The 23,956-nt window shown below is 39.8% G+C and overlaps 3 protein-coding genes across 3 annotated transcripts; 1 reads left to right on the forward strand and 2 right to left on the reverse strand.

The window, feature by feature from the left end:
* Positions 1 to 438: 438 nt before the first annotated feature.
* spic (Spi-C transcription factor (Spi-1/PU.1 related)) lies at positions 439 to 3,019 on the reverse strand. The gene is made up of 5 exons (XM_041964177.1): positions 2,885 to 3,019; positions 2,658 to 2,745; positions 1,989 to 2,110; positions 1,800 to 1,905; positions 439 to 1,710 (listed from the first exon to the last, which is right to left on the reverse strand). The coding sequence occupies exons 1-5, from the start codon at positions 3,014 to 3,016 to the stop codon at positions 1,229 to 1,231; spliced, it is 930 nt and encodes a 309-aa protein (XP_041820111.1). The 5' UTR covers positions 3,017 to 3,019; the 3' UTR covers positions 439 to 1,228.
* Positions 3,020 to 7,846: 4,827 nt separating this feature from the next.
* On the reverse strand, positions 7,847 to 14,467 carry si:ch211-214j24.14 (uncharacterized protein LOC559160 homolog). Its single transcript, XM_041964357.1, has 2 exons — positions 14,342 to 14,467; positions 7,847 to 9,055 (listed from the first exon to the last, which is right to left on the reverse strand). Exon 2 carries the CDS (start codon positions 8,882 to 8,884, stop codon positions 8,138 to 8,140), a length of 747 nt encoding a protein of 248 aa, XP_041820291.1. The 5' UTR covers positions 8,885 to 9,055; positions 14,342 to 14,467; the 3' UTR covers positions 7,847 to 8,137.
* Positions 14,468 to 16,043: 1,576 nt separating this feature from the next.
* On the forward strand, positions 16,044 to 23,754 carry atp6v1e1b (ATPase H+ transporting V1 subunit E1b). The gene is made up of 10 exons (XM_041963899.1): positions 16,044 to 16,127; positions 16,246 to 16,306; positions 17,039 to 17,104; positions 18,919 to 19,028; positions 19,268 to 19,334; positions 19,438 to 19,527; positions 20,564 to 20,632; positions 20,754 to 20,848; positions 20,943 to 21,030; positions 23,070 to 23,754. Exons 2-10 carry the CDS (start codon positions 16,274 to 16,276, stop codon positions 23,130 to 23,132), a joined length of 681 nt encoding a protein of 226 aa, XP_041819833.1. The 5' UTR covers positions 16,044 to 16,127; positions 16,246 to 16,273; the 3' UTR covers positions 23,133 to 23,754.
* Positions 23,755 to 23,956: the final 202 nt, after the last annotated feature.

The following is a 23,956-nucleotide window of genomic DNA, read 5'->3' on the forward strand; positions in this document are numbered from 1 at the left end:
CAGAAGATGACAACAAATATCGAAAAAATGAAAAGTTGAACAACAAAAATTTTATTAAATGTATCAATTTATTCATGCACAATAAATACAAAAAGAGTACAAACATGATTTTTCTGTGACACTTCATTAAGAAAAAGATTTACAGAATGTTTATTACTGGTTGCACAAGAGGAGCCATGGGCAACCTTTTAATATACATCTTATATTTTAACATTTTGCGGTAAATCTGTCGTTGTAGTTATATTATATATCTTCTAAATTAGAAAATATAGCAAGATAAGATAAATGGATTTTTATTTTATTTTAATGACTGACGTCTGCAGGAGAAGACACATTTGTTTCACTGACTGAAGCTGGCTGTGTAAAACATTTAATTTTTTTTTTCATTTCTGGATGTTTTGTCATAGTGTAAACCACAAACAATACACTACTTTCAGATACTGAAAAAATCCTTGTATTTAGCTGCATGTCAAACATACATGTCCATTTTTAATCAGATTCAAGGCATTGTAATTTATATCTAATGGTTATATATATCAAATTACAAGATTTACAATTCATTTACAGTGACACTCCTAAAAATATAGACCATTCAAAGATGTTTGACTGGCAGTGTATAAATCCACAAATCCACAAATTGTCAAATTATGTTTATATCATAATTTATAATTTTTGAAATGACATGAAATAACATTCATTGACTGAATATAGACCCAGAAAGTCTGACAGCAGGAATCAGCAGGTCTCTGTTACCTGTTAACTGGCTCGCAGATCTGAGACGCTGTTAAAACATGTGCAACACTGCTACAAGAAAAATATACATGTATATGCAAATAAGTATGTCATTTGCTTTATATGTCTAATCAAAAGGATCAGAATGTTTGCCAAAGCTGATCATTTTTAGATAGATTTCGGTACTTTTCATTTAAAGTTAGGGGTTTTACAAAGGAAACACTTTTCTTGATTCACTCACAAGTTTTGCTCACTCATATTTTGAGTATTTACAAATTATTTTACAGTAATCCCTCTATGTGGAGCACAAAATGCTAAAATAAAGGGTATTTAAACTGAGGAATGTTACCGTTTGGGACATGAATACTCCCACTGTAACATATAATTACATGCAGGGACTGAATGTGGACCCAGAAACTGAACTGTCTTTGAAAACCATCTCAACCTTGAAGGCTTTAAGAGATTTTCCTCCTGTGTGATCGAACCATCCTCCGGCTCAGAGTTTGGTGATGCTGTGTGAAGTGAAGCTGGAGGCCAGGTCGTAGTCTTCCTGCAGCTGGTAGTGTCCGTACCAGCTGTGCCAGTCCACCCCCGCCGAGCCGCAGTGGCCCTGCTCCGCCGGGCTCTGCTGCCGGGTGTGGACCTCCTCCTGTGCGGGGTGGCAGGGCAGGTGCACGGGCGCCTGTGCAGAGCCGAGCCTGTGCAGGATGTCTGGGTTGAACTGGTAAGTGAGCTTGCGTCTCACTTTCATGATCTCGCCAGTGCGGCTGTAGTTTCTCAGGGCTCTTGCCATCTTCTGATAGGTCATGGTCTTGCGGTTGCCCTTGCGTTGGCCCCAGCACTCAGCCAGCTTCTCCTTGTTCTTGGAGATGAAGTGGAAGATGCCGCTGCTGCTGTCTGTCCACTGGATTGAGTCGCCCATGTTGGGGTCATTCAGCGCCTCGTGGAGGTATTCATAAAGTCTGAGCTTCTTGCGACCTGAGGAGGTGGAATTCATCTTGTTTTAATGATGAAATGGAATAAAAATGAAATCCCAGAGAATTGCTCGTGTAATGTGTTCTGCTCACCTTTGCTGCTCCTCAGTGGTGGTAACATTGAGTAGAAATGAGGCGAGTCATTTTGCACAGGGTGGCCGAGGGAGACATCAGGGATGACCTGAGGCCACGACTGGTGCTGAAAGAGTAGCATTTAAAGTCAAAAAACTCTCCTTCCCCCCTTTTTTCCAGACACACGAATGCAGAAATCTGTTGTCTTACAGCCACGTCATTCCAGTCGTACACAGGAGGTGGTACATCAGACGGGTGTGTGACGAGGCAGCAGGAGATCTGACACTGCAGCGACGGCTGCTGGGTCCCCAGAGTCTCGTAATATGTGTACTCTGAAAAGCAAAAGAAGGGTGATAAACTCCATTCAGATGTCATGCTATCAGATAAAATACAAATAAATTCATCAAAGTGACAGAATCAATCCAAACAGCTTTCTTTGCATGATAGAAGAGAAGAAAATGTAGATTATTAAAATAATATTAATACTACTAATGCTAATAATAATAATAATAACAACAAGAAGAATAAACTTAATTTGGATAGCACCTGTCATGCAAGAAATGCAGCTCAAAGTGATTCACATAAAAAAGACAAATAAACATTAAAACAGGGATTCAATGCAAAAATGCAAAATAAAGTGGAAATAAAATCCTTTTAATAAAAAATAGTAAAAATTAGATGAAAATGAAGAATAGACAGGATGTGTAAAACAAAATGAAGAATAAAACCCACTGAATATGAATAATAAAGTGGACATCGAATGCATAAAGTAAAATAAAATACATTTTAAAAGAAGTGCAGCAGCGTGTAAGTGAGAGGCAGAAAATCGTGCACTGAAAATACGACAAATAGCAGAAGTTGTGCAGATTTATACTGTACCTGAATCATAATATGAATTATTTGAATGCTGCTGAATCACATCTATTGCATCCTGGAAGTGTTGGTTGATGTCGTTGTCCAAGGAGGTCTAGAATACATTGACACAGGGGGAAAAACTTAACTTCCTGTCTTAACTTACTTTTTCCCTTAAATAAGGATAAAAATTAAGAAGACACAATCTCTTCTAAATGGAAATGTAATAAAAGTCTAGCATCCTTACAACTCACCATCTTGCATGTCTGAGTGTTGCCTTCAGTTGAGGCCATTTCTGTCACTGCTACACTGGTGCAGGTGTACACTGTTTGGACAGGTATATATAAGTTGCAGACCTCCAATACCTGTTCACCGTTCAGCCACATGAGTCGATGGAGCCGGTCAATTTAAATGTGTTAACGTCAAGATGTCCTGCGGCGCAACACTTCTTCTTTTTTGGAAACGCGGATCAGATAGACACCTGAGCATCACGCTCTCTCATAGTGGAGATCACAATCTCCGAACAACAAAAACCTCTTTTATTGTACGCTCGATCCCAGAAACACCACTAATTCTCAGCCTGATGTGAGAATTTGCATAGCAGGCGAGATATCTGTGTAACATAAACATCTATAATCGGTTGCTGTTCAGTAATACGCTTTTCTGTAAATTGAAATTTGAGCCTATAGCACAGCAGGGAGTTTTTAACACTGTGGTCTTTTGTTTTCTGGCAATAAAGTGAATGCATATTTGCATGATAAGTCCTCTTCATAGGAGACAGTAGCTGGGCTCTTATAAGTTACACAAACAATGGAAAACCACTAACTTCCAATAAATTAAAGGATATTAATCGTTTGTGACTGCCTATAAAAATATGCTTTATATTCCAGTTTAATTTGAAGGCTAAATCTCAGATTTTTTTTCAGCATGTAATTGCATCTGCTGTTTTAAATGTGGAATTTTCTAATATTGTAATTGCAAACTTTGCACAGAAAATGGAACTTACACGTTTTATTCTGCCTTTATGTTGCACAGAAAGTGATAAACCAAAGACAAGCTAGGCAAAGATTAACTGAGAGGCAAAATTTAAAAGCCTTTTCATTCCTCACAAAGCAACACGAATCCTTGTCGATCTTGTAAACAACAAACTTTGTTCCTCTTCTCTTTGTTTGTTTATTCCTTTATGACATTTTTTGATGACGTGTCGCCATTAAAGAGACACAGAAACATTTGGAGCACCTTATTTTTGCATTTACCCGTCATTTCCTAACTGCTGTTTGCTTTGATTTTAAGAGAAGTTCATTGTACTGTGCTTAAACTTTGCAGGAAAAATAAAAATGTGCCTGTTTTGCACCTTCTCTTACATTATTTCAATGACACAGGGAGTCATTAAATCCTGACTGAAAACAGGTGCATTAGTGAGGAGCTGGAGCCAAATTAGAATAAAAGTCGCGGCTATTTGAGTTTCCAATTGACCAGCAGAATGCCATAAACACAGCTTCAGATAAATGTGATTGTAAAGGTTAATGGTTAATAATGTGGCGATCACTGTTAAACTCAGCCTGCACTTTTTTTCCACTCAAAGCCAATCCCTCTGTTCAAATAAACACCGGCTTTTTGAGAAGTTCATTTATCTCCGGTGTGCAGTTTTAAATATCAACTGACTTGCTCCTGAAGTTCCCCTTTCAGGCCGGGCGAGAGTGGCGGCAGTCAGGCCTGAGCTGGAAACGCCATGAAAACAAAGAAAATGGAGATGCACAGATTATAGCAAAGCCAACCCATACGTTGTTGGCTCAGAGGAACACTCAGCGGGCTCTGCTCTGATGTGATCTGATCCAACTTGATCCATAACTTGGTTGATTTTTACTCACTAAAGTTGCTTTCCCATCAGTAAAGAAAAGCACCTTGTCGCAGTAAATTACCATATTGTGCAGGTCTGTTTATGAGTGTGTGTGTGTGTCTGTGTGTGTGTGTAGGAGGAAGGAGTGTCTCCCGTGTGCACACATGCAAATATGCATGCGCGTTTGTGTGTGTTTCCTGCCTGTGCAGCACGCTGATAAAGACAAAGAACCACAAACCTCGTCCCCTCGGCCTCTCCGTCTTTCCCTCTTTCCATTCAGGGTGAAACTTGTGTCAGATCAGCTCCATAAATTAAAGACCACAACCTGTTGGGCTGCAGCTGAGGCCTGACAGCTGTGTGCTGGTGTTGGCACCGTGCGGGACGCAGGCTCGACTCCCTCGTGCTCCATTAGGCTTTAGTCTCAGAGTTGTTCTCAGATGTTTTATGTGCTTTGTTCTTTAGAATGAAATAATCACTGCTCTTTTATTCATTATTCGTGCTCATCATCACCTTCTGATCTAAACGTACAGGTGATTAGATTTATCAAAATAGCTCGAGTTCATACTATTCTGGTCTTCAGCACAGCTCTAGTGTCGATCAATGCGCCACTTTGGTCCAGACTGACATATCCCAGCTGCTTATTGGATGGATTATTATGGATCATATATTGATCAAGAGGATGAAGTGCGATAACTTTTCCTCTATAGCGACGAACAATCACCTGCAAAACTAATAACATTCCCATCAGCCTCAGCTGTATTGTGTGTTTAATGCGAATTAGCAAATGCTAGCATGAACACGCTAAACTAAGATGGCAAACATGGCAATCCTTATACCTGCTAACCATTAGCATGTTAGCATTGTCACTGATTGTCATAAAAGCATTTTTCATTACTGACTGACATACAGTATTTGTATATTTGACACATTTAAAGAATAATTTTCCAATATTTTACATTATTGTACTAAATATTGTATTCTATTGTACCTTGATGCTGCCCACTTTACATTTATTGCCATTATCTGGCTGGGGCTGCTTGTGAATGTTCATTAGCCTATGTGGTTAGGCGTGCTGGGAGTTGAAGAGATTCATGTTTATCTATGAAGGTGGTACAGGTTATTTCTGGCAGAGCAGACAGAGCTGCAGCTTTATCTTTCCAAACAAAGAAGCACTTTCCTTCCCCTTCTCAATTCAATAGCTGCGTTCGTGTCGGCAGCGATGTGGGAACGGCAGGCTGACCGCAGCACAGTCAGCCCCATTGTTCTTTATTTACTGGCACTCGATGAAAATCAAGAAGTGTCAACGCCGCTGCTGCATAATTAGCCTATCAAGCTGAATGCTGGTGAGACCGCAGAGTTATAATCATTATCTATGAGCTCATGTTTGTGTCCTGCGAGAGCAGAAAATAAAAGTGATCACTGTGTTTCTGCTGTTCTTTATATCTGTTTCTTTATCTTAAGGCATATTTTTAAGGCCCTCACAGTGTAAACAAAGTTGCAGATATTTTTAATATGTTTTGTGTCCCTTGGTAATACAGCAGGTGCCTTTTCCTTATCGATTATTATTATAATTATAATATATATTATTATTATTATCCTTATCTAAGTTTTAAATGATTTGATTTCACAGAATAGAGGTTGATTATTAATTAATTGTTAATAATTGTTTAAATCTATTTCTTGCTCATGTTGATGAGGGTAATATTGGCTTGTGGCTTGTTTGCTCAATGACTGAAATGTTGCGACTGACCAGCAGAGGGCAGCACAGAGCAACAAACCACACAAACTGAAGCGCTCATCTTTTCAAGTCCTGCCAAAAAGAGGAGGGCTGCAGCCAGGGCTCATTTTTAACCATCCAGCTGCAGTCGTGGGAGTTTTCAGAGAGATTTTCTTTTTCAGTTTCCCACAGCCTGAAGTAGCAGACTCTGATGCTAAAGGTGTTTTCTGTGCATGGAAGGTGCTTCAACAAAGCAAATAATAAAGCCACATACTGTATGTTAGAGAGGGATCACACTTTGTTTTTCTATGATCTCTCTGATAAATAACCCCTGTTATGCTTCATATGTATGTATTCTTATATGTAGGCCTACACAAACGCTGTATTTACTGCATGAAAGCAACAAAAATAGCTCTCATTTGTAAAAGTTTATTCACAAAAACAACAAAATATAGAGTAGGCTTTTTTAGTACAGGGAACTCTCAGCTCTAAAGTCAACAAGTTGTAGAAAGAGCTTATTTGCTGTGCTGCATGCAAGTTTTATCATTTTCCACCCACTCTTTGTGTTTGTATCCAAACCTGTTGCACTCTTTACACACGGGGGTCAAAGGTCATGGCGAATACCACCAGAGCTTTTTGGAGTCCTGCACAGGTTCACAGCAGGACACGTATTTGGATAACCAGCTCAGTGGTTCCAGACCTGATGTGTTAAAGTAATGCAAGGGGCTGCACAGATGTGGGATTCAGGAATACAGAGATCATGAGTCTGAACAAATTCGTACATGAGTTATTTCTGCTGAACTGTTTTCTAATCTTTGCTTATTGTGAAATGTAGTATAGTATTCCCTCATTGAGGGAAAAAAGGGAGCATCAGTCTTTGGTTAAGTAGCTTAGATGAAAGGTCGTAAGTACACACAGCTGCTTTAAATGATCAGTATTTCTATGAATGAATTGAAAGAGGTCGCTAGTAGAGATAAACCCACTAACATGAATTACTTGACTTCTTTGTTCCCTTAGTTCTAGTAGAGGGTTAGAGCTAGGCTTTGGGTATCTGAAATCATTGTTTTGATTTGTTTTCACGACGACAGGCAGCTGCAACCACCTCAGCCGGTAAACAGCACTTTGCACTTCGCAGTTAGACGTTAGAGACAAAAACAGAGCAGAACTGTGGACTTACTTTCACCAGGGGTCCAGACAAACAACACCAAGTGAATGCTAGCGTTGCTTTATATCTGCAGGACAAGAAAATAGTGGCTGTTTGCTAACATCATGTCAACTTTAAATAATAATATGTCATTGTTGTCTTCACAGCTTATATTTGCTGCCCCCAAGTGGCCAGAAAGTGATTGCAGGTTTAAATAAGCCAAAAAGGTTGTTTTCATTCTCTATACCGTCTTGCTGTTCATGTCGTATATGCAGTACAGATACATGCACCTGCATAAAGGGGAATGTACCAGTGTGTGTGTGTGTGTGTGTGTGTGTGTGTGTGTGTGTGTGTGTGTGTGTGTGTGTGTGTGCCATCGTCAAGATGCAGAAAGCTGCCAAAGGTTTCTGTTGGCTGAAAATCTGAGCCACAGTTCTTTGGTAAAAGCTGAATAACAAGAGACTCAATCACACAAAGAAACATGGACAAACATTTCAAGTTTCAGGATCCTTTAAAATTGTACCTTGCATGATTTTACATTCCAGGTTTACATTTCACTGACTAAATTTCCTCAGAGATCTATCGTACACAGAAAAACAAAGGCCATGAGCTCTGCTGTGAGCTGAGGTAGCACAAAACGAATCCGAAAAATCAAATTGATGCGTCTGATGTTGACTACAATACGCAGAGTGTCTGAGAATAAAAATCCAGAATTCAGAGAGTGAAGTGGAATATTTCATTTGGAATCAGTTTAAAAACAGAAGAGCTGTGTTGAAAGGGGGATTCGTGGTTAAAGGAGGGGTGTTCTACTTTCTACAGTAGGCCACAGCACCATATGCTACTACTCCTACAACGGCTACTAAAGCAGCGCCTCCACACAGCAGCTCAGTGGAGCTCAGAGGTTTGGAAGTCTTTGGTGGAGCTGCGGGATCCGGCTTTTCTGGCACCGCTTGAGAGGCTTCAACTGAATGTTCCTCCACATCCAAGAGGGGAATCTGTGAGAATTTTAGCTGCTGGAGGCTCTCTATCGGAGGCTCTGCTGCCATCGGAGCGAGGATAGATGGAGGGTGGAGGCCCTGAGTAGAAAACAGCTCCTCAGCTTCAGAGGTTGTGGTTGAAGGGACTGGGGTGGATGTAGTGGAGGGGGGATCGAGCCTGACGATAGGCAGAGGAGGCAGTGCCATCGGGGGAACCACCTGCATGAACTCTGCAGGCTCCCTCTGCATGCGGGGCTCCTCTGCTGACACCAGGAGCTCCTCAGTTTCTGGGGCGTGGAGGTCCTGCTCCTCCTCCCTGAGCCCAGCCAGCTCCTTCTCCGCGCCTAAGACACTCAACACGCTCGTCTGCAGATCCTCATCTTCCTCCTCCTCCTCCTCCGTTCTCCTCGCCCTCTCCTCCTCTGCGGCCTCCTTCTCTGCCTCCTCGAGCATCTCGGCCTCCTCCCGCTCTAGGTGGACCATATCGGAGTTGGAGGAGTGGTTCTCCTCCCCGGTCAGAGCCGCCCCGTCACTGCTGTCCAGGCTCTTAGTGTCCTCGGGGTCCACGTCACCCATCGTGGACCAGGACTCTGCCAGCAGGCTCTCACTCTGCCAGGGCCCAGGACTCTCTGCCTGGGTCAGAGACAGAGCAGCAGGCCCGGGGCTGAGGGAGCCGGCCTCCCCGCCTCCTCCATCCCCCCTGCTGGGCTCGACTGGGGCCTTTCCCTCCAGAATGAAGGCTGGCTGCTGCAGAGACAAAATAGTTGAGGAAAGTATTGTACTTTTTACTCCACTACTATTTATTTGACAGATACAGTTACTAGTTACTTTGCAGATCAAGATTTTATACACAAAAAACAGTTGATCAGTTTATAAAATATGATGCATATGCTATTGTGTATAATGATAATATACAACACTGACAGGGGCCATTTTGCAAGTATACATTTGTACTTTTACTTGCAATTAGGTATTTGTACAGTATAGTATTGTTACTATTGTTTAACTAATTGTTTGTTATTGAATTAGGTCATGAGTCATTGACAACGAAATAGTTTGATGTTTTGAGAAATTAACTTTTTCACATTCTTGCCAAGAGTTACAGGGGAAGGTCGATACTGCTCTCAAACCACCTTTGGACGAAGCCGAGATCTGTCCAAAAGTACATCCACCTACCATCACCTCCACCTGTAAAGCTCACGATTGAGCCACGAAAGATAATCAATACTCTGGCAACTAATCCATTTTAAAACCACAATGTGTCAGTTTTACACTTTGTAGAGATGGAACAAGCATGATATAATTAATGAACTTTAGAGTTTTTGTTACCTTTGGACAGAGCCAGGCTAACTGTTTCCCCCTGTTTCCAGTCTTTGTGCTAAGCTAAGCTAACTGGCTATATAAAACATTATTCCTTTGGAGTCAAACTCAAGTTGCAAGTCTTTTTTGATTTTGCCAAGTCACCAGAAAGTTTAAGTCACCAGATCCATCATGTCATGTAACTCCAGGCCAAATTTCTGGTTAACTTTAGCTAAACATTTCATGTTTTGATGAATTCACAGTTACACTGAGTGCAAATCTAAAAATTTAAAGCTACCACGAGAATCAGTGAGAATCTGTTAAACCGTTTTTCAAAACTTAAAAAGTTTAAACTATTTATCAGTGCTGGCAGACTGTTTTATTTCCAACATGTCTTATCTGTATTATTATTACTTATTTGGTGTTTTGTTCCATTTTATTTTTGTATTGTGTTAATCGTCTGATTTTATTTGCCTCATTTCATGTTCTAATGGTGGTGAAACCATGTAAAACACCATGTAGTTTTGTTTTGAAAGTTGCTGCATAGTTTATTATTATTATTATTATTAGCAGTAGTATTAGTATTAGTGGAATTAGAAAAATGTTTAGCACACCCAGGTGGCAGTATCAAGACAGACACTATGGCAGACACACTGGGAACCCAGCACGTAGACTGCACCGATTTCCAACAGGATTGTGTATTTTTGCCACACCATCAGAATAATTAGAAAAATTCTGCACAATGTGGCTTCAATAAATAACAACACTGTATGTTCATTTGTCAACAGGTCTGTGTTCTGCTTGACATCAGTGAGCCTGTGGTTGGAAAAAGTTGCTCACTTGCTGCACTGTATCACAGCGGCTGTGACTATTTATAGCCCCGACCTGCATATCTTGCTATGTTTAGGCACTATATACGTCTCCATCTGTCACCCAGGAGTGGAAGCTATTTCAGTGATTTCACATGACGTGAGAGGAGGAACATATAATGGAAGCGACATGTTGTTCATTATGTCTGAAACGCCACAATTCCCGCAGTCCACCTCAGAATCCCACCATAACTCAGATTAACATTTAATGTCAAAATTGGAACTTATGGGGGGAATAAAAGCTTCTCAGATTAACGCTGGCCACCGTGTGCGTGGTTGTTTGCATGAATTAGGTTCAAAAGTCTCAGTGTCAAGGTGACCCTCCTCACCCCTTGTGCCGCGTCTCAGCTTTGATTGCAGAAAGTATTCACGCCCGTGCCAGCCCCGGAATAGACACTCTCAACACTCGCTCTTCACTGTCCTGTGTTGTATCACGTTCGCAACATGTGGCCTGTCTGTGGTCACTCGTACGCCCGACAGTGAGAGCACAGGGGTGAAAATGAGAGTGTGTGAATGTGAAACAAATACCTGGGTGCAAATAACCTGTATTAGTAGAGATTAGTGCATCAGAAAATATGCTTTTATTTATAATTTATACTACTATCCAGACTGTGCATATCTGACCTAAAGTACACTATATTCATATTTGTACTACTGTTTATACTGCAGTGTGTACACTCATACTGTCATACTTCCAGCTGTTAATTTTATACTTGCTCTGTGTCTTTTTTCTTCATACAGTATATATTTTAATATCTACGCCTTACTGTTTATTCTGTATATCACCACTACACATACGTGCACTTTTTTCGCTGTTTCAGTACTTGATTCTGTGCAGTGAAGATAAAGTTGAACCTATGCAATTAAACCTTTGTGAGTAAAAAGCCAATAAGAGGAATTTATTAAATGTAAGACTCGTAAACTTGCATTTCACCTGTTTTGCTCACCAGATTCAGATTTATTTGCCAGGTATGTGTTCACGTGCAAGGAATTTGACTCAGGTTTTCAGTTGCTCTCAATGTGCTCACACACAGGACAGTACAGCAAGAGACAAGGACAGCTAAATAAAGATATGTGAAAATAAACATAGTGCTATCATATACATACAAGTAGGTGGAAAATACATATATATTAATATGTTAAAAATTAAATGAATAAAATGTCTGTATGCAAATCTTTTTGCTTTCTGTCTGTTTTAGTCATGCTTCTTAAACTACTTGTTATGTACAACCTAAAATGAAAACTGCTAAACCTTATTTTTGAAATTTCGCAAGAAATTGCAATTTGTGGCTGAGACGGCCTCTGTCAGCAACTAACCTACTCATCAGGGAGTCCACAGCAGCAGTAAGAGGGAGGAGGGCAGGAGGGGGACGTGACTGTCAAACAGTGTTAAATGTCAGGAATATTCATTTTATTTAGATTTTTGTTTCAGGAAAATTGGTTATTATTGACTTTATTGACTTCGTTTTACAAATAATATTCTATATATGTAAAATATAAATAAATTCTAATCCTGGTCTGAACTTCTCCTTTTTTAAATGAAAAATTGATAATTATTTGCAGTAATACAAAAGAACCAGTATCAATAAGGTTGGCCTGTCAGACCATTTAAGTAGGTAAGAGTATCAGTATCAATCAAATCCAATTGATACCAAGAGTTCTGACACTCATACCACTGACCTCCATAGCTGGATCAGGCTCTGGTTAGATAGACAATACTGGATTCAGTTCAAATAAAATGCTACAAACCCTGAGTTAAAGAAACCCAAATTAATTAGTAGACTCGGTATATAGTAGACCAGGTATATTTCATAATTCTGTATCAATCTTCTAGTTAAGTCAGTTTACGCATCCATCCTTTATGTTTAATCTTAAATGTGCAATATTTAAAAAGAACTGTGTCCCTTCATTTTTCCTCTGTGCCCCTAAAAATAAATGTAAGAGGAGAGCCCTGCTTAATGAAGACAAATCCTCTAACAGCCTCCCCAGAGCTTGAATATCTCTTACGTTTGCAACATTAAGTTGTGAATCCGAAATCTAAGCAGTGTTGCTGCTTACTGTAAGCAAAACAAATACTTGTAATTAGTGATAATTGGCTGCAGCAGGGGGCCAAATGTAAAGCAGATTGACCAGTTACATTCATTGTGGGTTGTGCAGAATTTTGTTCTGAAATAAAGTAGAAGGAAAACTGGAGAATTTACTGAAGAATATGTGTTTCAAAGGCAACGCTGATCATTGCATAAAATGATTTTAAAAAGAAAAAAAAGCCCATCCTGATGGTCTAGTGGCATTTTTTTGAATGTCATGTCTCGCTTCCTTTCCTCCTTCCTTTCGACCTCGACCATTATTATTCAATAAAATGGGCAAAAAATAACCTTAAAAACAAGCTGGTGATACATGTCTGCAGTCCTGCAAGAAAGAAAATAACTGTACGTGTACGCTGTCTGATTTTGACCCATAAAAGTTTGCATGGCACAATTTAAATTTTCATCCGTCATTAACGACAGAACATCTACTGCAGGTGTTTGTTACGTCTTTGCTTTTTTTATTCAGGCATCTATGAATGTTGGAAATTATTCAACATGAGAAGGTAAAAATCCATCTCTGCTTGAAGGGCTCATAGAAATGTGCAACTTTGAGGAGTCATGAGTGAATTTGAGTTGTTTTAATGGGTCACAAGCCACAACATACTGAGGGTCACTGATCTAGATTGTCTCTGGATGCGACTGCAAACATATATTAAAAGTTCTGTCTTTGAATTTCCTTCGTTTTGTACTTCCCACATTTGCCCTCCAAGAGCTTGTCCAAGCCTTGCGGACGACTTTGGGATTTGTCCCTGAAATCTTGACTCTACCTCCCACATGTAAACATCACATTCAAATATGTCCTATTAGTAGGTTCTTAATTAGCAAAATTCTTTTTGTGTTGCCTCACAGGAGAAAGCAAACGCCCTTCCTGGCTGTTTCGCAACTGCTTGGTACTTTTTGTGTAATAAAACCGTCTGACTCTGAGTCTTGCAGCTGGGTGAAATCAGTAAAAAGGCTTATTTGGCCTTGAATAAACATTTCCAGCAGACAGCAGTGCCTTTATGGTACAAAATCACCTGATTATTAATGGTTAGGTTTGTGTTTCATTGATGTTAAATCTATTTTTTTCTAATTTATGTTATAAATATTTTGCATCATTTTTTCTCACGTTTTCTTCTCACGTTTTCACTGGAATCACTCCAGAGCGAGCAGACTGAAACAGACGCCTCCCAGACGTCACAGCTTTTTAAAACCAACTGGCTGCCATGTTGTCTGTCCCAGGCTGTGTGTCCTGCAGACCTCAGCTGACTTCAATCCAAAGTAAAAGTTGACCACATAAGCATTTCCAACCCTTCACACACAGAGAGACTCATCTGTGTCTCAACCTTTTCTGCTCTGTCACCCTCCTGCACTTACTGGCCTAGTTGAGTAATTGGATTCCCGTTGATCCTTTCCCAGCGATAACACACTCATGGTGAAACAAATGATCAGGGAGATTTCGGGCGTTCTTTCTGTGCTAATGTGCAAGGAGCCTGAGTGATATCAGAGCCCAGATTTTACTAAAAAAGGTCAGATTTCAATGTCAAAGTTGGTTGTCGAGACAAACCAGCTCTTCACAGCAGTTTAGTCTCATGCAAGGTGAGATTTTACCCTTCACAACACCACAGTGACCCATAATGACCCTTCTGACTCCCACATGTTTACAGACAACACACTTTTAACAAAAGGCCCCAAAGAAATCTGATCACATTCTTGACTCAAAGTTCTTCTTCAGATTTCAGGCTTTGCTGAAACTCTCTGCCGTGCGAGTAAAAAGGAAAAACAAGATCTGAGCATACCTGCGCCCTCTCGGCGGTGCGCTGAAGGAGCTGCTAGATGGGAAGCAGACGCTGAAGATCAAAGTGAGACGTGCATTCACACACGAAGCCGCGAAACAACAGAGAGGCAGACATGCATGCTGTAGCTGGCTCAGGAATAACAAGGTGGACAAGCTGTTCAAAAGTCTCTCCCTCCCTCCCTCCCTCCCTCTCCCTCCCTCACCCACCCCTCTGCCCAAATCCATGACATAACAGTTGGCCGGAGAGCAGTCGGTGGTGACTTTGCTGTGTGTTCAGAGTGAGAGAGAGTAGGAATATTGTAAATAAACAGCAAAAAGTGTTGTCTCAGACTTTAACCTGTTTGTCTGAAGGTCAGCAGAGGTCAGTGGGTAAGCGTTTGGCTCAGGTTAACAGTCTGCAGACCTTTATGTTCGTTGCCCGAATAGCTGATCAGTCAGTCACAGTGTGCTGTGAGCCGGTGACACTGAGCGGAAAACGCATGTCAGACAGGGAGAGGAGCTATTTCTAAAGCTGAACTTTCCATGTTGTACTTCCCTCTACTGGCAAGTCATGTTACATGGCTGGAAACTATGCCAGGAGGCTTCTATATGGTACACTTGCACAGTTTGCATCATGTCTTTCTCTATAGCTGCCCACAAAACTATGGAATTTCCTTCCTGCTGTAGATTTTCCCCATTTTAGCTTTCAGGAGTGAAGTGACAGTGTCTGACCTGAACCATACCTGTATTTCCTGTCTATTTTCAGTTTATTTTTTCTCCTATTCTTCTGTTCTCTCCTCTCTTCTCCGTTTTCACTCTGTGTCCTGAAACTCTTTGGATTGACTGTGTGTTAAGTGCTGTGTTAATAAAGTTGTGTGAAGCTGAGTAATGTAGTTATCTCAAGAGAATGAGTTTGCAAATACACCAGCAAAATAAGATATATTTTAGCAATGCCAAGCAAATGAAAAATCACATAAAGTAAAATACTAGATATGATTAAAAACTCTAAATTTAAGGTTTACTGGCATTCCATGGAGCTTTTGACCGTCACTGTATGCACTTGATAATAGTGTCCTGCACTCTTATACTTAAGTACTCCTACAACTAAACACATAGAATTACTGATAAACTAAAAATTAATTAGTTTTCCAAAAAAAATATGGTCAGTATTAAATCATTGTTGAAAATCATTATGTATCATGGCTCTTACGTCCCTATAGGAGGATTTTACACAAAATCAAACTATATGGAATTTTAGGTTGTGAATTGTTAATTGAACTGTAAAAAATACAATTAAAATGAAATCCAGATTCTTCAGGAACAAATTAAATGTAATACAAAAATATAATGTAAACAAACGAATCACAAGAATAAAAAGAATCTAGCTAGTTTGTTTCATTCTCAAGTATAAGAACTAATATATGAAAAAAGATAAACTATAGCTGTTTTCTTAATAAAGCTACAGTGAATCTAGGGGAAAAGAAAAAATCGAAACTAAAACAATGCAAATAAAAACAATATAAAACAATGATAAAGTGTACATTTCTAGAAATACGAATTCTAAAAGCATTTCATTGCATTTACAGTACATTAAATGTATATATTAATATGTATTAAGAGTAAAGGAGACATTGTACGTTAAAGAAATTCTACATAAGGATAAGCGCGTCTCTTGTTCTCGCACCTGATTGGCTGCTCCACCGGAAGTAAACATCATGTGACGTTGCAAATCAGCTGATCCGCCACGGACATCTTTACGAGTCACGACTGCGGCGATTAATTCATACCTCCTCGTCTGTGCTTTTCGGGTAAATAGCCATCGATTTAAAACTCACATTGCAGCATTAAAACCTTCTTATCGCTAACGACGGTTTCTTTTATCCGCCCATGGTTTTAATTTGTGTGTTTTGCGTTTTTTCCTCGCAGGCCCCGCGGATCTTTGACAGCTGCGACCATGGCGCTCAGCGATGCAGACGTTCAGAAGCAGGTAATGAACCGTTTTAACCTTCAAAAATGACACCATTCAGCTGTGTCTCTTCGGTTATTGTCGAATGACTTTCGCTAATTGTCTTTTTACAAGAGTGAGAAATGTTTCTAGTAGCTATAAGCTGTCGAAGTGTGTGTGTCGACGAAAATGACATTGGGGGCTGCAGTAGGTTAGCCTCGAAGTAAACATAAGCTAGCTGTAACATTCAGGGTGTTTGGATGCTGATTTTGTGCTCAAGAATGCTAGTTATAGCAAAGTACGCAGTCATTATGAAGCCGGTGTTGTGTGGAAGTTATCGCTGAGATGTGGAGGGTCATATTTCCAAACGGTCACATGATGAGCACATGCCAGGCCTGATGAGGAACTGGGAGTGAGTGAGCCACTGTCTGGACTCTTCAATGGGAAATCTTAGCAAACACTGAAAATAACCTCCAGCAGGCCTGATGCAAAGCTGCAGAAGCCAGCTGTACTTTAAAAGCTCTGGTCTGGTGTTCATAAGCCAAATGCACAGAAACATTCCTTACTGTGGTGACATGTCAGCTCACAGCAGGGTGAGGAATCATCTCCTGGTTTCACTCTGAGAGAGATGACAAGACTTTCAGTTCACGCTACAGGAGGAATAAAACTTCATGATGGAACTGTGTGCATGTAAAACCCTGAAAACATAGTGGGGAAATCTAAACTTGATGTCTGTTAGGAAGCCCATGAATGTTTCTTTCTTCCTGTTTGCAGATCAAGCACATGATGGCCTTCATTGAACAGGAGGCCAATGAGAAGGCAGAAGAAATTGATGCAAAGGTACAGTCACACACTGACAGAATGGATTTTTTTTTTTGTATTTGGACATCTTATGCCTTTTTTAGTGAGTCAACCATAGAGAGATGAAATTAGAGGAGAGAGAAATGGGCAGGTTGTTATCAGAGGCTCTTGGGGCTGTGTCTCAGATGTATGGGAGGGAAAAAACTATGTATGATGTATGAACTCATTCCTCAATGTTGATGTAGGCAGGTGCAATAGTCGGCACCAGCGTGCATCTTTTCTCCACATTTGATCCAAATCAAGCCTGCGACTTAAACAGGTTGGGTCGTTGAGATCACAACAAGAGAAGAGATATATATGACAAGCTCAGATAACACACAGAAATCCACATCATCAGACAATTTCATACATAATAGACACTGATTCCACATGAAAGAGATTAACAGAGGGGTCTGCTGGTTATAACCTATAAATGACATCAGTGCATCACTGTGAGCATTCAGGTCAACTAACGGGATAATTAATTGCTGTTTAAAGGATCAGTGTGTAGGATTTAGTGGCATCTAGTGGTGAGGTTGCAGAATGCAGCCAACTGAATACCCCTCGCGTCACTCCTGCCCTCCAAATGTGCACAGTGGCCGCAAAACTTGCAAAACAAAACTAAACAAAAAGTCTGTGTTTGGTTTGTCCGTTCTGAGCTGCTGTAGAAACTTGGCGGTGCAACATGGAAGAGGACCTGCTCCCTCTGTGGATATAGAGAACAAAAACACTGATCCTTATTTTCAGATGATTATACGCAGATGAACACAGTCTTATGAATATTAGATTCCATTTCTGCCAATAGAGTTTTCTAAATCTTACACACTGGACCTTCAAACATATTTCTATGGAAGCTGGGTTATAATAATGTTTATATAAGGCTGACAATCTTATATAATTACTTATAGTACATAGGTATATGAGGCAATAAAGTTATTTTTTTGTATTATCTTAGAAAATCAAATCCATTACATTATATATGAGTTGTTATGAAGTGCAAACATAAATCCAAATACTGTAAAAGACAGGTGCTGGGCCGATACAGGACAACAATGAGAATGTCGGGGAAGGTCGGCACACTGTAGCTGCATTTTAATGGCACATCCACCTGCTCCAAATGTCACAGGTGGATGCAAGAAACGGGAAGGAATTTAAGTAATTTAGTGTCCTCAGTTCTCAAACTGAAAAGGTGATGTAATGCTGGTAAACATTCGTCTGTCCGGGCTTTTCTTGGAATATGCCGCAAACATCAAATTCAGGATGAGAGTATGTGTACAAAAGTTCATCAGTTTGAACGCTGGATATCTTGTCTTTGAACAGCATTCAGTTGACTACAGGTTGAAAGGATTGACAAATCACTGCAATCAGTTTTTATTAACGTTTTACATGTTTTTGTATTTTAATGATGTTTCTCACTTCTCGGTTATGAGAATTAGCAGTTTTTCTCTGTTTAATAACATTGTGAATTGAATATTTTGAGGTTTTCGACTATAAAAAAGATAAAACATCCCGTTTTATGATGATCTAATTCAACTGTGTATTGAATAATGCCAAAAAAATAGACACACTGATTGATGAGGATTATTATTTGTAAATGCTGAATTTGTAGAGAAAGTTTTGTGACATATTTGTAGATTATAAGGTTCAAATCAAGCAGTGTAACATTTTAACATTCACTCACAATAAATTTAGAGAAAAACCTGTTTTAAAGTCACAAATGAACCCTTTTAAAGAAAAGACGAATCATCCATGATCACACAAACATTGCAGTGACGGAGGATTTCTTGCCGACTGAACTGTGTCTCCTCCTGCAGGCGGAAGAAGAGTTCAACATCGAGAAGGGCCGTCTGGTCCAGACTCAGAGGCTGAAGATAATGGAGTACTACGAGAAGAAAGAGAAGCAGATCGAGCAGCAGAAGAAAATGTGAGTCATGGCGAGAAGTCATAAGACACATCAAGTCCTCCCTTCCTTAATCCGGCCGTTTTAAGAACAAAGAAATATCTGTGTGTGTGACACAGAGTTTCCCTAATTTCATTAAGCAGCTTCATCCTTTAAAGGCTCTTTTGTAACCTGCCCCAAACAGTCTCCATCACTAACAAACATCGTCTCACTCAGGACTCTAAAATGACCGGATGTGTGTTTGTTATTTGTCTACTTAACAGCCAGATGTCAAACCTGATGAACCAGGCTCGACTGAAGGTGCTGAAGGCCCGCGATGATATGATCTCGGTAAGCAGCCAGACATCATCTTCGCCGTCATATTTCATGTAAAAAAGAGAGATGGGTTGTGTAACTCTTGGAATAAAAATGCTGTGTGTGTTTGTGCCTTCAGGAAATGCTGAATGAGGCCCGTCAGCGGCTCGGTAACGTCTCTAAAGACCCGGCCAGGTATCCAGCTCTTTTGGACGGACTGATCTTGCAGGTTAGTGTATTCTCTCGGCTACCATGTGCTCAGTAGCCAGTTTAATAGGTACCCCTGGCTGGAGCTAATGCAGTCTGATACAACAGTCCTGTAGTAATTTTGACCTTCGTGAAGGGTCAGTTTTTGGGATCTGCACCAGGTTGTGTGTCCACGTGTGCAACTGTCCACAGCTTATCCCACATACTACTGGACCCATCAGCCTAATATGTTTCATTTATTACTGTATTCTCAATAAACTCATTAGCAAACTGTTTGCTGAGGTAGTCAAACAAGTGAGAAGTAGGTTCATTTTCTCATAAACTTATGTAAAATCTGACTTCTTCTTGCAGCCAGTTGAATCGCCTCCTGCTGGTCAGTAGAAAGAATGCAGGTTTAAGGAACAGCATTGGTTCATTTTCAGACCCAGAAACTCTGTCCACTATTTATACAGTCTATGGTTACATAGCAAAAGGCATTGTATGGCATTTGGCCTTGGCCCATAAAACTGTTTGGTCTCATCTTGAACCAGAGCATCTGCAGATTAGTTCCATACCTGACATGTTATGACCTCCTGAAGTTAAGCGCTCTTGCCATCTTTGCCACCATCTTGACTGTAAGGGAGCTGGGAGGGACAATTGAATGAGACTGAACTCTTCTTTGTTTGGGAGGGGGAGAGGCCTGACAGAGGTCTGCCCTCTGCTGACCGGACTCTTTTGAGAGGTATTGATAAATTGTTTTGGAGGCTTCAGTTCTTGGTGATGTTGAGCTGTGTATACAGAGAAGTGTTGCTATTACATAGTATGTTCATTGTCACATCCATTGTCACATTGTTCATTGGGATGGACATAATATTAGAAATGCCTCTCAGTATGTTGCAATACAAAAAAAGCAGTTTTAACATAAACTGAACATTATGAGCTTCATGTAGGGAGGATTAACTGTGCAGCTGTTGTGTTAGACTGTGGTTCTTTCAGCCAGGTGCACAGTTAAGTGTATACATTTATGAGGGTGTTGTTATTAAAAACTGAGATCTGATTTTTGTAATGTCTCACATCAGGGCTTCTATCAACTTCTGGAGCCCAAAGTGACTATTCGCTGCCGTAAACAGGACTTGCAGATGGTACAGGTGAGTAAATGAGTGCATGCTCAAGTTTGCATTTCTGTGTGTTTGCTTTTGTCCAAACAAACGCAGCTCAGTGAGGTAACCTGTTGACATCTAAATTCAAATTGTAATTTGACCCTTTCAGGCTTCCATCCAGAGGAATATTCCCATATATAAAGCAGCTGTGAAGACCAACCTGGAGGTCCGCATCGATCAGGACAACTTCATCTCCCCGGATGTGTAAGCAGCGCCACATTTGAAACATGAGTCAGACTTCACAGAGCTTAAATGAACTCCTCAAGACTTTTTTTGATTTCTCGTTTTTGTGGTTCAGTTCTGGAGGTGTTGAGCTCTATAATGGTGACGGGAAGATCAAGGTGTCCAACACCCTGGAGAGCAGACTGGACCTCATGGCTCAGCAGGTAGGAAGCAGGAACAGCCGATGTTATCGGCTTTGAGTTCACCTTAGGTAGTCCCGGTCCTTGATTGCAAAGTGTCAGATTTTGTCGTGAATTGTGATTTGCTGGGCGGGCTGAGGGTGGATGTGGGACGAGATGGACGAGATGGAGGAGGAAGATAAAAATGAAAAGAGGCATGCAGAGATTATTAAAAGAGAAACTGAAGAGCTGGAAAGGTCAAGAATGAAGCTGTGGTGCATTGCTTGGTGTCAGATTGATTATGTGTTATTACTAGATTATTGCTTTTTTATGTTGCTGTGTGCTTATTTTATGAAACCTTGGCAGGTATATGTAGTAACATATGTTATATGTGTTATCAAAGCCGTAAGCCAGGTGGTGTACAGTGATTATAGAAGCAGCAACGCCCCTCAGCTGTTCTAAAGCCACTGTCAACCATCTGCTTATTGCTTTAGTTTCATCCTCATGAGCAGATACTACACGTCATAAACACTCACTGTGTATCTGTTTTCACTTGTTCAAGCTCTCTTTGAACTTCAAAGAAAGAAAATCTGCAATAAAGTGAAGTGCACTGATGAGTAAACTAGATTTGACAGAAATAAAGATTAGTTAGCTAAACCCGAAACTTTATTTTTCCATGCGAGGAGCTGCAAGTGGCGCTTTAAGTGACATCCTATTCTTTTTCTTTATATTGTGTCTTTTATTGCAATGCCTTGTCTAGAAAGGGGCTACATAAGACAGATGTTTTATAATGTTTTCTTGCATGGTGGATATTTCATTGACAATTCTATTGTTTTCTAGAGAGAATAGAGTGAATTGAAACCATGAACAAGACTACTCAAGTTTAAAAACACACACAGAGGCCATCTATGCGTCATATGCAATTGTAGGGACCCATATAAGATATACAGTATGTGTATGTATATATATATATATATATATCAGAACAAGGAGTAGTGTCATTAATTTCTTATTAATTTTATTGTTCAAAAGTTTTTTGATTGAATTTTAGAATTTTACTTTTACTTAAATTGACCTTGTGACACTTTGTGTTGATGGTTTTTATTTGATTTTTGGTAACTCTTTAAAAAAAGCTTTTCTAATTCTCATTGATGCTTTCCTGATTAAATACAAGTGAACTAGTCCTGCAATGGCTTTTAGGTTAACAAACTATTATTGGCCTAAAATTGAGTTACCTGTTGAATGAAGGAGTGCAGTTGTTGACGAACTTGGCTTTGGCTAAACGAGATTAGCATAGCTCTCATGTTGCCTCCCATTTAAAGTCTTCATGTGTCACAAGATGGAGTGACAGATGTTTTATGGGTATTTATGTGTTAGTCTCACTCTTCTACTGTTTGGTGCTTTTTACATCAGCCTTATGTACATATAACTTTTTTTCACTTGGAAAAAGTACATCAAATGTGCTGAGTTTTCATCATATAAACAAGTCAATTAAACAAAAGCAACAGTAATAAATAAAACATAATATAGAAATGATTAATAAAAGCTATGAGCTGCTATTAATAATTAGTTTTGGTTGATTGTTGATGGTTTAAAACTTCAACTTAAAACTAAAAGTTTGATTTTTAGGTGCCACTATAGGTTTTTTTATGATGTTAAACATGATTCTGATTCTTATTCACAAATTCACAACCACATTTACTTTAATTCTAATATTGTGTCATATTTTGTGGCTCCTAGTTAAATAAAATTCAAATTGGAAATTAAAAGCAATAGTCTCCGAAATGTTTGACTTTCCTCATATTTCTGCAGTTGTGTAGCTAAATAGAGCAGAAACGAACGATTGATCGGTTGATAAGTCGATTGACAGAAAAATAATCAGCAGCTGTTTTGAGCTGTTTTAGCCATTTTTCAAGTACAACTACCAAACCTTAACTAGATCGAGCTTCTTGAATGTGAGTGTTTACTGTTTCATCAGTAAATTGAATGTCTTTTTGTCAAACAAAACAATTTTAAATTGTAACGATTAATCGAGAAAACAATCCGCAGCTGTTCTGATAAACTGTGTGTTTCTGTTTCTGCAGATGATGCCTGAAATCCGAGTGGCTCTCTTCGGCGCCAACCCGAACCGCAAGTTCATGGACTGAGTGGATCCGCCGTACTAGAGAAAATCTCCCCGTTTATTTTTTATTTTGTCATATGAAAAGACGTCATTCCTCTGTCTGTGAAGCGAATTTCCGATGCAAACGAGGCGCATTGTTGTCGTGTGATGTATTGCTGTATTTTTCTGTGCATTAATGGACATGATAGACGCTCCGACTCAATGCTACAGATGTGCGCTGTCAGTACTGCACAGCTGCCGTGACTGGTTTACTCTGCTGCTTCCCTTTTGAGGGTCCTGGTTTACACTGTTTAAAAGTGGCGGATTGGCTGAATGTTTAACAGGTTGTCCTCTAATTGGATCAGTTTCCGTGACAAACATAGCAACTGTGTCACGGTTTCCCCACCTTCATGAACTTGGACCCCACATTAAGTGTTATTAAGTTGCATGGGGCATTGTGTTGCTAATGGGTGTCTGCTCCAACCAATCAGAGAAAAACGTAGCATCCAAGAAACTAAACTGAACCCTGCACATGACCTTAGAGTTAATTTATTGATGTTCCAGCCACCGTACATCATTCTGCCATGAATAAAACAAGTGGAGGTTATCATTCCAGAGTGTGCACTGTATGTATATGAGATTTCCAGATTAAATTATACGTATGTGTGGTTGTCGTTTTTTCTCTTTTCTTTTTTTTTTTTTGATTGTGTCTCCAAACTGATAATGTTATATTGTGGAAAGGTAAAACCTAATTAAATTGAAATCATTAGTATTACTTCACTGCTCTGTGTGGTTCATACAATGCCCTCGCTGTTCAGCAATGTACAATGTTGAACATTTCTTTTGCAACTCTGGCCATTCATGCTTTTT

Source organism: Chelmon rostratus, chromosome 22 (assembly GCF_017976325.1).
Source record: "Chelmon rostratus isolate fCheRos1 chromosome 22, fCheRos1.pri, whole genome shotgun sequence".
Classification (NCBI taxonomy): Eukaryota; Metazoa; Chordata; class Actinopteri; order Chaetodontiformes; family Chaetodontidae; genus Chelmon; species Chelmon rostratus.